Source organism: Pezoporus wallicus, unplaced genomic scaffold (genome assembly GCF_028554395.1).
Source record: "Pezoporus wallicus isolate ANWC-B61680 ecotype Strahan unplaced genomic scaffold, APGP_CSIRO_Pwel_v1 contig_2749, whole genome shotgun sequence".
Taxonomy (NCBI): Eukaryota; Metazoa; Chordata; class Aves; order Psittaciformes; family Psittacidae; genus Pezoporus; species Pezoporus wallicus.
Window position 1 is genome coordinate 226729 of NW_026638346.1, and position 13033 is coordinate 239761.

Consider the following 13033-nt stretch of genomic DNA (forward strand, 5'->3'; position numbering starts at 1 on the left):
CTGTCCTAAATATTTAAATTATGAATTTAAATAAATTGTTGTTTTATCACATTGCCTTAAATGAGTGATGCAGTAATTTTGCATTTACTAATTTATCATCTTCTTAACTTATCATTCCGTTTAATTCAGTAGAAATGCTATTAAGTAGATCAGGAAAAAAACATAGTTTTGTAAAAGCAAATATTTCTTTGTTACTAGTGAGGGAAGCTTGGTCATGCGCTTTTGAAGTTTCTTGTTCAAAATACTGCTTGTAGAGAAACAATTATTTCCTTTTACCTCCATACAGAATCAATATCGTTTTGAAGGAACTGGATTTCCAACTATTCCTCAGCTCATAGAACATCATTACACAACAAAGCAAGTTATTACAAAGAAATCAGGTGTTGTTCTGCTGAATCCTGTTGTTAAGGTAATGCATACATTCCAAGAACTCTGTTTAACTGAAAAGAATTTGGAGAGGATGTTTGTATTGTTATTTAAATTATGTTTCTGTGCAACTTCTCAGAAGATATTTCAATTCTTGCTCATTTTGTGACTGAGCTTTTCAACCTTCTCTCCTCCATTCAACATATTTTTTTAAAATAATGCTCCATCCTGATTTCTATAGTAAATCTTTACTATCTTGAAAGAGTGGCATTCAGCATCTGACAAAATAGCCTCCTACTTTTGTTTTTTCTTTTCCATTTGGATTTAATTTCCAAGTAATTGAAAGTAGTAGTTCATTGCCCATAAAGTTGTGATGAAGAAATTTTTTTGATAAAATGGAGTTCTTTAACTGGTAAAGTTCTCATGAAATTTGGAAGTTACGGCAACTCTTTTGTCTCTATTTTATGAGTCAGAAATAAGGTATACAGACACAGAGAAAGGTCCAGCATCACTGCAAGTTTGAAATAAAAAGTCCCTCTTTAATCAGTAAGCTATTGCAGAAAGTCTTTCAGAAGGGAAATGAAAGGGATGAAAATATTAAAGTATATCACTGTTTAGAAAGCTTAAGAGACCCCTTGGCTTCCTTCAGTAGTTTTGCAGTTAATATCTACTTAATTGATGTTTTATTCATAAGCAAACTCTTTTCCACTTAAATCTTTGCATTTTAACTACGAGTAAGCCATTTGTTCTTGATTTTTTTTCTTAAGACTGGTTTCAAGCATGTGTAAAGCACCTTCTGTGTTTACAGAATTTCAGGAAGCATAACAATTTACATTTCAGAGTTAGTTTCCTACCCCAATATTCTAGTCAATTTTCCCTAATAATCCTAAAAAATTAAAGCATATTCTATTCTCAAAATTGTGGGGTTTTTTAACACTTATCTATGCTTACCAAATTATATGATTTTAAAATTTAAAGAATGGGGCTTTGTAAATATACATTTTTGGCTAATGTCTTGGTGATTACCAACTTGGCACCTTATTGAACATAAAATATTTCTTAAATTCATTGTGGAACGTATGAGAAAATGTCAGACGTTATTTTTGATGCATGAATAACTTGTATTTTGGTACAAGCTGTTTAAGCTAAAAATAAAGGGCTGTCAAACTGAAAATATCTTTTTGTACCTATTTGCAAATTTTTGTCTTCTATAATACAATACTTCATTTAAATGTTTAAGGACTTTTCTTTTTCCTGTTATTGTGAGAGCAGGCCTATTTTAGCAAATGTAAAAGTGTAGTGCAGTATATTACTACATACTAAATGATATCAGAACTTAGTTATTTTCTATTAAGTTCAAATAGGAAAACATCATCTGGAAAACATCATCTCTTCATTCTCTGTTATTCACTTGGAAGCCGAGGAGTCTCAGTATTCCTGACATTTTATTTTTGTTTTGCTATAATTTTTTTTTTTATAAAGTCAAGTTTAAATTTATGCACAGTTTTATGTAACTATTGGCAAACAGTTTTTCCAGTACCTATACTATGAAGAAATATGGTCCCAAATCAATTTTATGATCATTTCTCCATGACTGTACTTGATCTCATGGCCTTTGAGATATAAATGTATAAACAGATCATGTGAATACCTCAGTGATAACCATGCAGACATGTATGACTGTGTGGTTGGTCTTTCCAGGGCTTGAACCCATACCACTACATTGTGTCATAATCTTCTTACAAAGGGATGGAGAACAACTTTTAAGACAGGGTTTTTACTGTCACAGTTTTTAGTTATGGTTTGTTTGGGTTTTTGTAGGTTTATTTTTTGTTGGTTTTGTGTATGTGTGTGTGATTTTGGCTTTTTTTTAATTTTTTTTTTTATTTTTATGGGGGAAAATGAAATGGGAATTCTCCTCTCTATAGTTGTTGAGTTAGTCTTAACTAAAATTAGTGGAAATACTAGTATTTCCTCTAGAATCATGCTAGTTTTATGACCAGTTGGTAGTAGATTTGAGCTGCACTGAAAGTACTTTTGGCTACTCAGGTTTCCTGAAGTGCTGAAAGTAATCCATAAAATCCAGTCACATAGGCTCCATTTATTTTTTTCATATGACTTGTATAGTGCTGGTTTGCGTCAGTCTTAATATGCAGAAGTATTTCCATTAGGGTTAATGAACATTTCAGTTTTCTTTCTGATAGGTTATACAAAGTAATGGAAAGGATGTCCCTGGTAATACTGACTGCTACTGTTGAGAAGAGTTTTGTCTATTGATCTTCAAGAAAGAATGCTCAAAGAAAAGCTGTGGAGTCAATCTGTCACTTCTGCAATTTATACACAGATTTGCTTTTGCAAATCTCAGTTCTACCCTCTAGATTTACGGTGACTTAGAATTTGGTTTAGCAGAAAGGTTGAACTACACAGTGTTTTTTTATGGAACAATAACAGGTCAGATGAAATAGTGCTTTTTTCCAAGGAGGTAAACCTATTTGCCTTATTATTCTGTTTTACAGCTCACATTGAGTTTCATCAGTGTGGCTTAATACAGTGCTGATAATAATGCAGAACAGCTTCTATAACAATGTTTACAGCTCATGAATCTTTATTCTGAAACAGTTTTAAAGAAGTTGTCCACAGGGTTTTTTTTAAATCCACTTTTGTAAAACTCACTTGTTCTTATAAAAAATCTTTTCCACTAGCTACCTTTATTTCTGTACTTACTCTGAAGGACTTGAAACACATAGCTTATGATTCATGAAATTGATATACTGTCCTGGGTTCAGCAGTAGCAGTCATTTTTCTCCTTCTTGGTAGCTGGTGCAGTGCAGTGTTTTGACTTTTGGCCTGGGAACAGAGCTGATAACAATGATGTTTTGGTTTGGCCAAGGGCTTTGTGAGCCTCATGGTCTGCCAAGGAGGAGGGAAAACCCGGAGGAAGAAGAGACAGGACACCTGACCCAAACTAGCCAAAGAGGTATTCCATACCACAGCACGTCATGCCCAGGATGTAACTGAGAGTTACCTGGAAGGGCTGGGACTGCAGGGATGGAGGAGGCATTGGTCAGAGCTTGGTCGGGTTGGGGGGGGGCGAGTTATCGGTCAGCTGGTGGTGAGGTGTTGTATTCTCTTCCCTTGTTATTTCCATTATCATTGTTATTATTGGTGGTAGCAGCAGTGATTTGTGTTATACCTTAGTTACTAAACTGTTCTTATCTCAACCCGTGGGAGTTGCATTCTTTTCGGTTCTCCTCTCTGTCCGTCCGGGAGTAGGGGGAGGGAAAGAAGGGGGAGAGCGAGTGAACGAGTTGCCTGACTGGGTTTAAACCACAACATATGCACATTAGATATACTGGCATAAGTGATGTCAAAAATAGTACTTCTCTAAGAAAATAATTTCTCATTTCAACATTTTTAGGCCTTATCCACATGTACACAACTGTTACTCACTTTCTTTTTTTCCTCTGGTTCATCAAGTTCTGTTAAGTGGTATATAAATGTGATAAAAAATTATCTATGATTATTTTCTTATCCGTTAAAGAGTCTTTAATTATCGTTAATACTGAAAATGAAATATTGACTTTTACTTTCTGTTTTTCTTGTAGAAAAATGTCTCTTAGCTTCAGTAATTCATAGTATTGATATTTTCTGTGTCATTTGGAAGAAGGAGAGCAAATATTGCTTTCCAGATATTTTTCTGAATGCATTTTTTCTGTGTACAGCATCGAAAAATGAGCATAATTGGTGCTTATGCACTGTACTTGTGAGAGGCTGACACTAATTTTTTTTTTTTTTTTTAGAGTAATATTAATGTTTAATTGACTGGGGTGAGGGAAAAGGGAGGGATATTTAGGCTTTTGCTAAATTCTCCATGCTGTGTTCAGGTGGATTCTTAGGCTAGGAAGTCTTATGTTTTCAGTTCTTTTAAAGCAATATGTTTTCCTTTGGCTTCAGCCATTTTGGGATTCTCCAAGTCAGCTAAGGTTTCCACTTTCTAGAGGTCTTTAGCCTTTTTTGCTTTTATTGCTCCTACTGTCAAGATTAAAAGTGGTGGCAGAATTTGCTGTAGGTAATGCCTTCATTAGCATGATGTCATCCAGCTTTATTATTTTAATGTGGTCTGAAGTAGCTGGAATAAATAATGTGACAGAGAGCATGAAATAAGTAAATGAAGTGATGGTAACATTGAGTTCTTATTGTGATGGAACCTTATCAGGATTTGCTCACTCTTCCTCTTTCACAAATCTTGCTTTGGCTTCTGGGTAAGAATCTTGGTTTTGTTTGATGACATTCTGAAACTGAATGTAAGCACAGGTGGCATTTTCTTTTTATCCCTTTTTCTCTCTCCTATTAAAAATGGTAAGATTTTAAAGACAAATGTTTAAGCTGAGGCTGATAAATTCATATCTAATTTCCTAAATGTCTGTTTTAAAGATGCTTAGTATGTAATTGTGTTAATGCTCATTGTTAATTTGAAAAAATACCATTTTAGAGTACTTCATGATTGAAATTGTTACCAAAAATTATAGAAAAATAGTGCTAGGGGAATGTGAACACTAAGTATTTCTTCTGGGTTATGTTTTTCATCTCATTGAAAGCTGTTACAATTTACTGCAATTAATTTATAAGACTGCTTCCTGGCATAATAATTTGTGATTTCTTTGATGTGTTTTCTACTAGTGAAAGCAGATAGGCAGGAGGAAAACTACACTTCAGACTTGAGCTTACCTGGAAGAAATTCAGGGCAATACTGATAATGTTTTAGTCTCATAGCTCAGAAGAATTAAAATGAGGTTATGTCTTGTACAGCCACCATCTGCTGTTCATACCTTGGCCTCAGTGGCCTTGAACACAACTCTTAATACCTGCGTCTTCACTGAAGAAAGGACCGACTGATTCCCTACTGACTGCTCAGGTCTTGAAACTCACCGTAGTCCAGGGAACCATGAGGCTTAATAACTAGCATCTTATATTCAGAGAACTTTATTTTACAAGTAAAAAGAGAAATATCTGATTATTTTTGAAGTATTTCTTTCACAGTTGGAGGTTTATTTCTTTAATTACATGTTAAATACCCTCAGTATGATGACAGTCAGCTGGTACCTGAGCTTTGGGGAAAGGTAGCAGTGTCAAGGCTGAGCAAGTTCTCCACTGTGTGGATTGCCTAGTTGACACCTTGTTTCTTATGATTTTACCAACAGATCTAGCAGTATCTTCAAAGTGAAGATGCGGAGATAGGACTCCAAACAGTAAGGATCTTGAGAGCATTCCCTGTCCTGGATGGGGCTTAGCACCAACAAGATAATGCAGCTGAGGATTGCTCCTTCCACCCTCAGCTGGGTGAAGGTCTGAGGCAGAGCCAGACCCTGTCCTGTGGGAGCCACTTTTGGCTGAGGCTCTGCTGCTCACCTGAGCCCCAGCTCCTGCTGCCTCGCAGCCCTGTGCCTGGTCATGCACCCCATTCATCAGGCCCTGGCCCCTGATGCCCAGATCGCTTCCAGACTGAGCCTGACACTGCCTTGTTGCTATGAACGTGCCCACCAGTCATGGGCTGTCAGACTCCGGTTCCCCTCACTGGTCTTCACCCTGACCCCAACTCACAGGCTGACCTCCTGGCTTGGCCCCAGACCTGCTTTATCACCAAGGACGTGGCTGATCTGAACCTGGGGCTGTCCACCCAGCCTGCCCTGCTCACTTGCTGGTGACAGTGGTGTGGGTGAGCCTCAGGGGTCCCCCATGGCTCCAGGGAGCAGCCAGCCCTCACAACGCACTGTTGCTCTGCTGCTCAGGAAATCAGGAGGATGAATAAGCAAGGAGAAGTAACACCATTAAACAAAATAGGTGCGAGGATGTGGCTTCAAAAGACAGTGATGCCTTTCCCAGCCAGGAAAGAAAGAATATTTCTGCCTAGAGTGGTCTCAGTAGGGTTCCTGCTCATCTTTACTTCCCTGTCAAGAGGAAGGTGAAAGTCCACCTTGAGGCAGTTCCTTCCTATTGTTTAGGTATCTTGTAATTTCCATGATATACTTCCATAGAGAATCTCAAAACCCTGCTTTTGCCAAATTGCTCATGTCTGATAGTTATCTCTCAAGAGGCACTGGAGCTGTATCTGAGCTGAGCCACGCTGGTTACAGTGCTTGGCTAAGAAGTTTGGCAGTCATATAATTCACTTTCCCCTCATGGGGAAAACCATAGGACATAAATAAAATAGAATGTGGTAAAGTCCTGTATTTCTCAATCCCATTTGGAAATAAGATCTATTATTAACATAAAAACCAAGCATCCTCAAGCACTAAATTCTGTAACTGGATTTGTCTAAAGCGCTTTTATATTTTGTGGCTCATTCGGAAAACTCCGAATGAGCATGAGTTAAAGAGAGATTTATAGTGATCTTACAAGAAGGTGGCTAAGCAGGTTCCTTCTGGGAGGAATAGTAGTGCATTAATAGTCTTTGGAGTTCTGTCCTCTCTCATTCAGATTAGTTTATGATTAGATATGGAAACGTGGTGGATTTGCTCTATTGGACGTAGAAGCAGCTCAATTGAAAAGAAAATTTCTGTGACTTGAATTGATGGGCATTACAGTGTCTGTTTGTCTATACCTACACTGAAGATTATTTTTTATTTTACATTTTTCTCTCACATTTTTAGCTTTCAGTATCTGATTAGTCTGTAGAGTAAAAGCATTTAACAGTTGGAGAAATATTTACTTTTTATTCCCAATCAGAATTAAGCACTTCCAGAAGATCATGAAATTTATGATCAGACAGGAAAAGAGTCATGACTTTATTTCTGACTTTTTTTAATGATATGCTAGTATGCCTCCATTCCTTTGTGTCCTTAAAGGATTTATTTAATTACTGGCAGCTATCAAAAATATTGAATGATGACCTATTCAACTCAGTGCAATTTGAACACAATTAATGAGACAACATACTTGTAGAAAGAATCCTTTCTTTGTTAGTGTTCACCCTGCAATACTGTTTATTAATTAAAGATAAATTTGAACCAGTGACACTTTGTTTTGAAGCAGTATTTAAAGGGATATTCAACACACTGCAGGTTAGAAAATCAGGTTTGTTTCTTGATGGATGAGTTTGGTTTTGGACAAGAGCCAGAATTATACACTGGTATGATGTAGGTGACAACACCTTTTCTCTTAGATTCTTTCTTACTATCTGTTTTAAGAAACTGCTTTGGTACAGTTTGGGGTTGTAGTACTCCACAGGTGCCTGAAGATACCAGATAAAACTGCAATGCATGCTGCCTTTTTAACTTAATATTTCACTTGAAATGCTTTCTTTAACTTTATTAGTGCTATGGGAGAGAGGTACTAACTGCAGCTTCAGAGTTGAATTCAGAAATGGACTTAGGGACCGTAATTGGAAGTGCTTCCTTACCATCACAGAATACAAAACTCTGTGTTAGGTTTCCATCCTCTCTTTTCACAGCATGAGGAATTATGTACCTTAGGAGAAAATTACAGTCTTAGGAGAAAATTCAGGCTTAGCTAGTGCTAGGGCTTAGGCACTTCTGTCTGCGTAGGAGTTACAGTGTGTAATTCCTATGTACTGCAGCACCTGAGTATCTCAGGTGAAGGTATCTCAAGTGAACCAGTTTACTTTGCAAATAGAAAAATACAGTGCAGTATGAAAGCTGCCATCTTTTTATCCAGAGGCTCAATGTTAACACCAGGCAAGGGTATGTAAGATGCAGGGGAAGGAGAATTGTGTTTTGATACTTCCCAGTGGGAAAAAAAGAAGTAAATACTGTATTCATAGTCTTTAAGGCTTTCACTAAATCTGAGAGAGAGAAACCGGGAGGGGGAAGCATGACACAAAAGCTTATGGGTGAGGTGAAGGAGAGGAGAGGAGAGGAAAGGAAAGGAAAGGAAAGGAAAGGAAAGGAAAGGAAAGGAAAGGAAAGGAAAGGAAAGGAAAGGAAAGGAAAGGAAAGGAAAGGAAAGGAAAGGAAAGGAAAGGAGGGGAAGGGAGGGGAAGGAAAGGAGGGGAAGGGAGGGGAAGGAAAGGAGGGGAAGGGAAAGGAAAGGAAAGGAGGGGAAGGGAAAGGAAAGGAAAGGAGGGGAAGGGAAAGGAAAGGAAAGGAGGGGAAGGGAAAGGAAAGGAAAGGAGGGGAAGGGAAAGGAAAGGAAAGGAAAGGAGGGGAAGGGAAAGGAAAGGAAAGGAGGGGAAGGGAAAGGAAAGGAAAGGAAAGGAGGGGAAGGGAAAGGAAAGGAAAGGAAAGGAGGGGAAGGGAAAGGAAAGGAAAGGAGGGGAAGGGAAAGGAAAGGAAAGGAGGGGAAGGGAAAGGAAAGGAAAGGAAAGGAGGGGAAGGGAAAGGAAAGGAAAGGAGAGGAAGGGAAAGGAAAGGAAAGGAAAGGAAAGGAAAGGAAAGGAAAGGAAAGGAGGGGAAGGGAGGGGAAGGAAAGGAGGGGAAGGGAAAGGAAAGGAAAGGAGGGGAACGGAAAGGAAAGCAAAGGAGGGGAAGGGACAGGAAAGGAAAGGAGGGGAAGGGAAAGGAAAGGAAAGGAAAGGAAAGGAAAGGAAAGGAAAGGAGCGGAAGGGAAAGGAAGGGAAAGGAGGGGAAGGGAAAGGAAAGGAAAGGAGGGGAAGGGAAAGGAAAGGAAAGGAAAGGAAAGGAGGGGAAGGGAAAGGAAAGGAAAGGAGGGGAAGGGAAAGGAAAGGAAAGGAAAGGAAAGGAAAGGAAAGGAAAGGAAAGGAAAGGAAAGGAGGGGAAGGGAAAGGAAAGGAAAGGAGGGGAAGGGAAAGGAAAGGAAAGGAAAGGAAAGGAAAGGAAAGGAGGGGAAGGGAAAGGAAAGGAAAGGAAAGGAAAGGAAAGGAAAGGAAAGGAAAGGAAAGGAAAGGAGGGGAAGGGAAAGGAAAGGAAAGGAGGGGAAGGGAAAGGAAAGGAAAGGAAAGGAAAGGAAAGGAAAGGAAAGGAAAGGAAAGGAGGGGAAGGGAAAGGAAAGGAAAGGAGGGGAAGGGAAAGGAAAGGAAAGGAAAGGAGGGGAAGGGAAAGGAAAGGAAAGGAAAGGAGGGGAAGGGAAAGGAAAGGAAAGGAAAGGAGGGGAAGGGAAAGGAAAGGAAAGGAAAGGAAAGGAAAGGAAAGGAGGGGAAGGGAAAGGAAAGGAGGGGAAGGGAAAGGAAAGGAAAGGAAAGGAGGGGAAGGGAAAGGAAAGGAAAGGAGGGGAAGGGAAAGGAAAGGAAAGGAAAGGAGGGGAAGGGGGAAAGGAAAGGAAAGGAGGGGAAGGGAAAGGAAAGGAAAGGAAAGGAAAGGAGGGGAAGGGAAAGGAAAGGAAAGGAAAGGAAAGGAGGGGAAGGGAAAGGAAAGGAAAGGAGGGGAAGGGAAAGGAAAGGAAAGGAGGGGAAGGGAAAGGAAAGGAAAGGAGGGGAAGGGAAAGGAAAGGAAAGGAGGGGAAGGGAAAGGAAAGGAAAGGAGGGGAAGGGAAAGGAAAGGAGGGGAAGGGAAAGGAAAGGAAAGGAGGGGAAGGGAAAGGAAAGGAAAGGAGGGGAAGGGAAAGGAAAGGAGGGGAAGGGAAAGGAAAGGAAAGGAGGGGAAGGGAAAGGAAAGGAGGGGAAGGGAAAGGAAAGGAAAGGAGGGGAAAGGAAAGGAAAGGAGGGGAAGGGAAAGGAAAGGAAAGGAGGGGAAGGGAAAGGAAAGGAAAGGAGGGGAAGGGAAAGGAAAGGAAAAGAGAGGGGAAAGAGGAAAGGAAAGGAAAAGTTCTGGGTTACAGTTTCTGTTCTGTTAATTGTGTCAAAGTATATACCTTCTGCTAATTTCATCTGGCAAATACTGCTAGTGTCAGGTTCCGTTATAAATGTATAAGTTAAAAGACTAAACAAATGATGAGAGGTGCAGTCAAAAAGACTACAACATGCTAAGGGTTGCATCATTTTCTGGAGCTGTCTGCTTTTGAGGCCTGTGCAGGTGGTGCCTGATGAGTAGTGAAAGAACAGTTCTGAAGAGATTCCATCTGGGAGCAGAAACGATCATTGAAGCAGCACCTGCCTCCTTTTCAGTCTGCTGGCTCGGCCGTGTAGCCACAGGAGTGAGACATATGATAAGTCTTCTGAATTTAAGATATAGTTTATATACCTACAAAATTAATTCACGATTTCTATTCATAAAAAGATCTCATAAAAAGCAAACTCTCCATTTATGTACCACTGAGGTGAATATTAACCTGCTGATACCTTGTGAAACTGATAATAGCAGGGCTGCATAATTTGCATATGCTGATCATTAAAGATTTTTTCTAAACCAACAATGAGAGCTTCAGTTACAAAGATGATCAAACTTTGAACAATCCTTTGATTGTGAAAGCTCTGGCAGAACCATGATAACGTAATGAATGGGTTATACTGGTATAGTAAATGACTGAAAGTTTTCATAAAAAGTACAAGTAATGATTAGTGTGCTGATACAGTGATAACGAATCCTTCCACAGATTGCTTGGTTCCAGTTTATGTTGCCATTTGCTTTGATTAGTCTTCTGAAGGGCTATGCGTCAGATTTTTTTTCTCCATAAACAAGCCTTTGAAATGCCATGTTTTTAATATTTTCAAAAAGTTATTCACTGAAGTACTGTATCATTGGAATTAAGCAGTAAAAAATCCACTACATTTTAATTGTATAACTTTTTTGCTTTTACATTTGTATCTCAATGTTAAAACCCATTATTCTAATACCTCCAAGTAATAATTTTTGTGATTTTTTTTTTTTTTCTTTAGAGCTTTACTTGCAAATTGTTTTCTTAAACTTGCATTTTACTGCTAAAGTGTGCACTTTGATGACACTTGCTGTTTGTAGTGTAACAGCTTCTGGCTGAGGCATCCAATCAGCAAAAAAAAAATAAATCTAGAAAATCTTCAATGAATAGAATGCATGATTTTTAGTAAAATCAAGAGGAGATCAAGGAAATACATTACTTATGATCTGATCAGTGAGGCAGTAGTTTTAATCAAGAATCTTGCCTATAGGAGAAAGGTCATTTGATGCTGAAGATCCCTTTCAACCCAAACTGTTCTGTGAGTCTGTGTTGGTAGGGTATTTCTCACAAGAGGAGTAGGAGTGGCAGAGTATGGATCCCATCACAGCATGGTGGCGCTGCACAGAAATTCATGTGATGGGGCTGACAGGAGTCGCCTGCTGGAAGTATGGGTGAACAGAGGCATTCAGAAAGTCTCTAGAATGTGGACACTGAGCACAGCTTACAGGAGCAGTGGCCTGTGTGATTTTGTGACATTATATGTAAGAAGAAAAAAACCCCACAGAAGTCACCATACCAATGACACCCCACACACATACTTTTTTTTTTTCTCTGCTGAATTCATGTCAGTCAAAAAATATGGAGGATACAAGTGAGTAGCCACCTTCCCAGCAAGTGCAGCTTAAATCTTCTGTACTTGTTTAATTCTTTCAGTTGCCCAGAACATCTCTGGCTTATCTGATGAATAATTTCCTCCTTGCAAAAAGAGGGAGCCATCAGTCAGTACAAGTCTCCACCTTCCTTAGAAGTTGACAGCAGACTTCAGTTGTTATGTTCTCTGAGATCCACATACAAGAAAGATAGGACCATTAGAATGTGTCTGGAGGAGGGGCACAAAAAGTTATCAGAAGAGTGGAACACCTCTGCTACGAAGAGAGGCTGACATAGTTGGAATTGTTCAGCTTGGAGAAGGAAAGGCTCTGGGGAGACATTCAGGCAGCTTTTTAGTATTTAAAGTTGACTTACAAGAAAGACAGTCTTTTTGCTAGGGCCTCTTCTGACAGGACAAAGGGCAATTATTTTAAACTGATAGAGGGTAGATTCAGGTTAGGTACAAGGAACAAATTATTTATTGTGAGAGTGGTAAGACCCTGGAACAGATTACCCAGAGAAGGGGCGGATGCCCCATCCTTGGAGGTGTTCAAGATCAAGCTGGATGGGGCTTTGAGCAACCTTATCTAGAGAAAGATATCCCTGCTGGCATTTGTTACGTTGTCTTTTCAAGTAGTTGCCTGTAATATTTCAAACTACCACAAAAGAGACACAAATATGTGTCTTCTTAATACATAGAAAAATCTGTTCTTCTTCATGTGCATTGAGAAGAAAAATTTTGGGTTTTTTTAATCTACCATTTCATGTTACATTTCATGTTATATTTCATATACTAAAATGAAGTTTTCTTATCTGATTTTGACTCAGGTATCTTATCTGATTTTGACCTGTTAAAAACAGGTGCTAAGTATCATTTCCAAGGCTTGTATGAAAATTTGCAGTATTCTATCTGCATACATACTGTCTTCTTGTAGGCTTAATCTTCTGATAGATATTTGCTATGTGGTATATTTCAATATTTTATTGTATAGCAGATCTTCTAAACTGTTTTATAACAGTTTAGCTTTAAAACTTCCTGGCATGTTTTTGATTGAGCAGTCTGAATACAATGGTTCTACCAGTGAAATGTATCTTATAGAAAATCATACATATTTGCACAGGCTGAAAATTCTTCTTTACATTTCTTTCTATAGGATAAGAAATGGGTTCTCAATCATGAAGATGTCACACTGGGAGAATTACTGGGTAAAGTAAGTAATCAAGGGAGCTAAAAAACATTTAAATAAGTATATGTTAATCATTGAGCCATTTCTTGTTTTGCTATATCTTTTAAATTACTCTGGTACAT

At 38.8% G+C, this 13033-nt stretch overlaps 1 protein-coding gene across 2 annotated transcripts in view; it reads left to right on the forward strand.

The window, feature by feature from the left end:
• FER (FER tyrosine kinase) overlaps nt 1–13033 on the forward strand; it is a 147426-nt gene that overhangs the window by 80802 nt on the left and 53591 nt on the right. For both annotated transcript variants that reach the window (XM_057410458.1, XM_057410459.1), the window contains exons 13-14: nt 287–409; nt 12879–12935. In XM_057410458.1, the coding sequence (XP_057266441.1) occupies nt 287–409; nt 12879–12935 (180 nt within the window). The remainder of the gene's footprint in view (nt 1–286; nt 410–12878; nt 12936–13033) is intronic.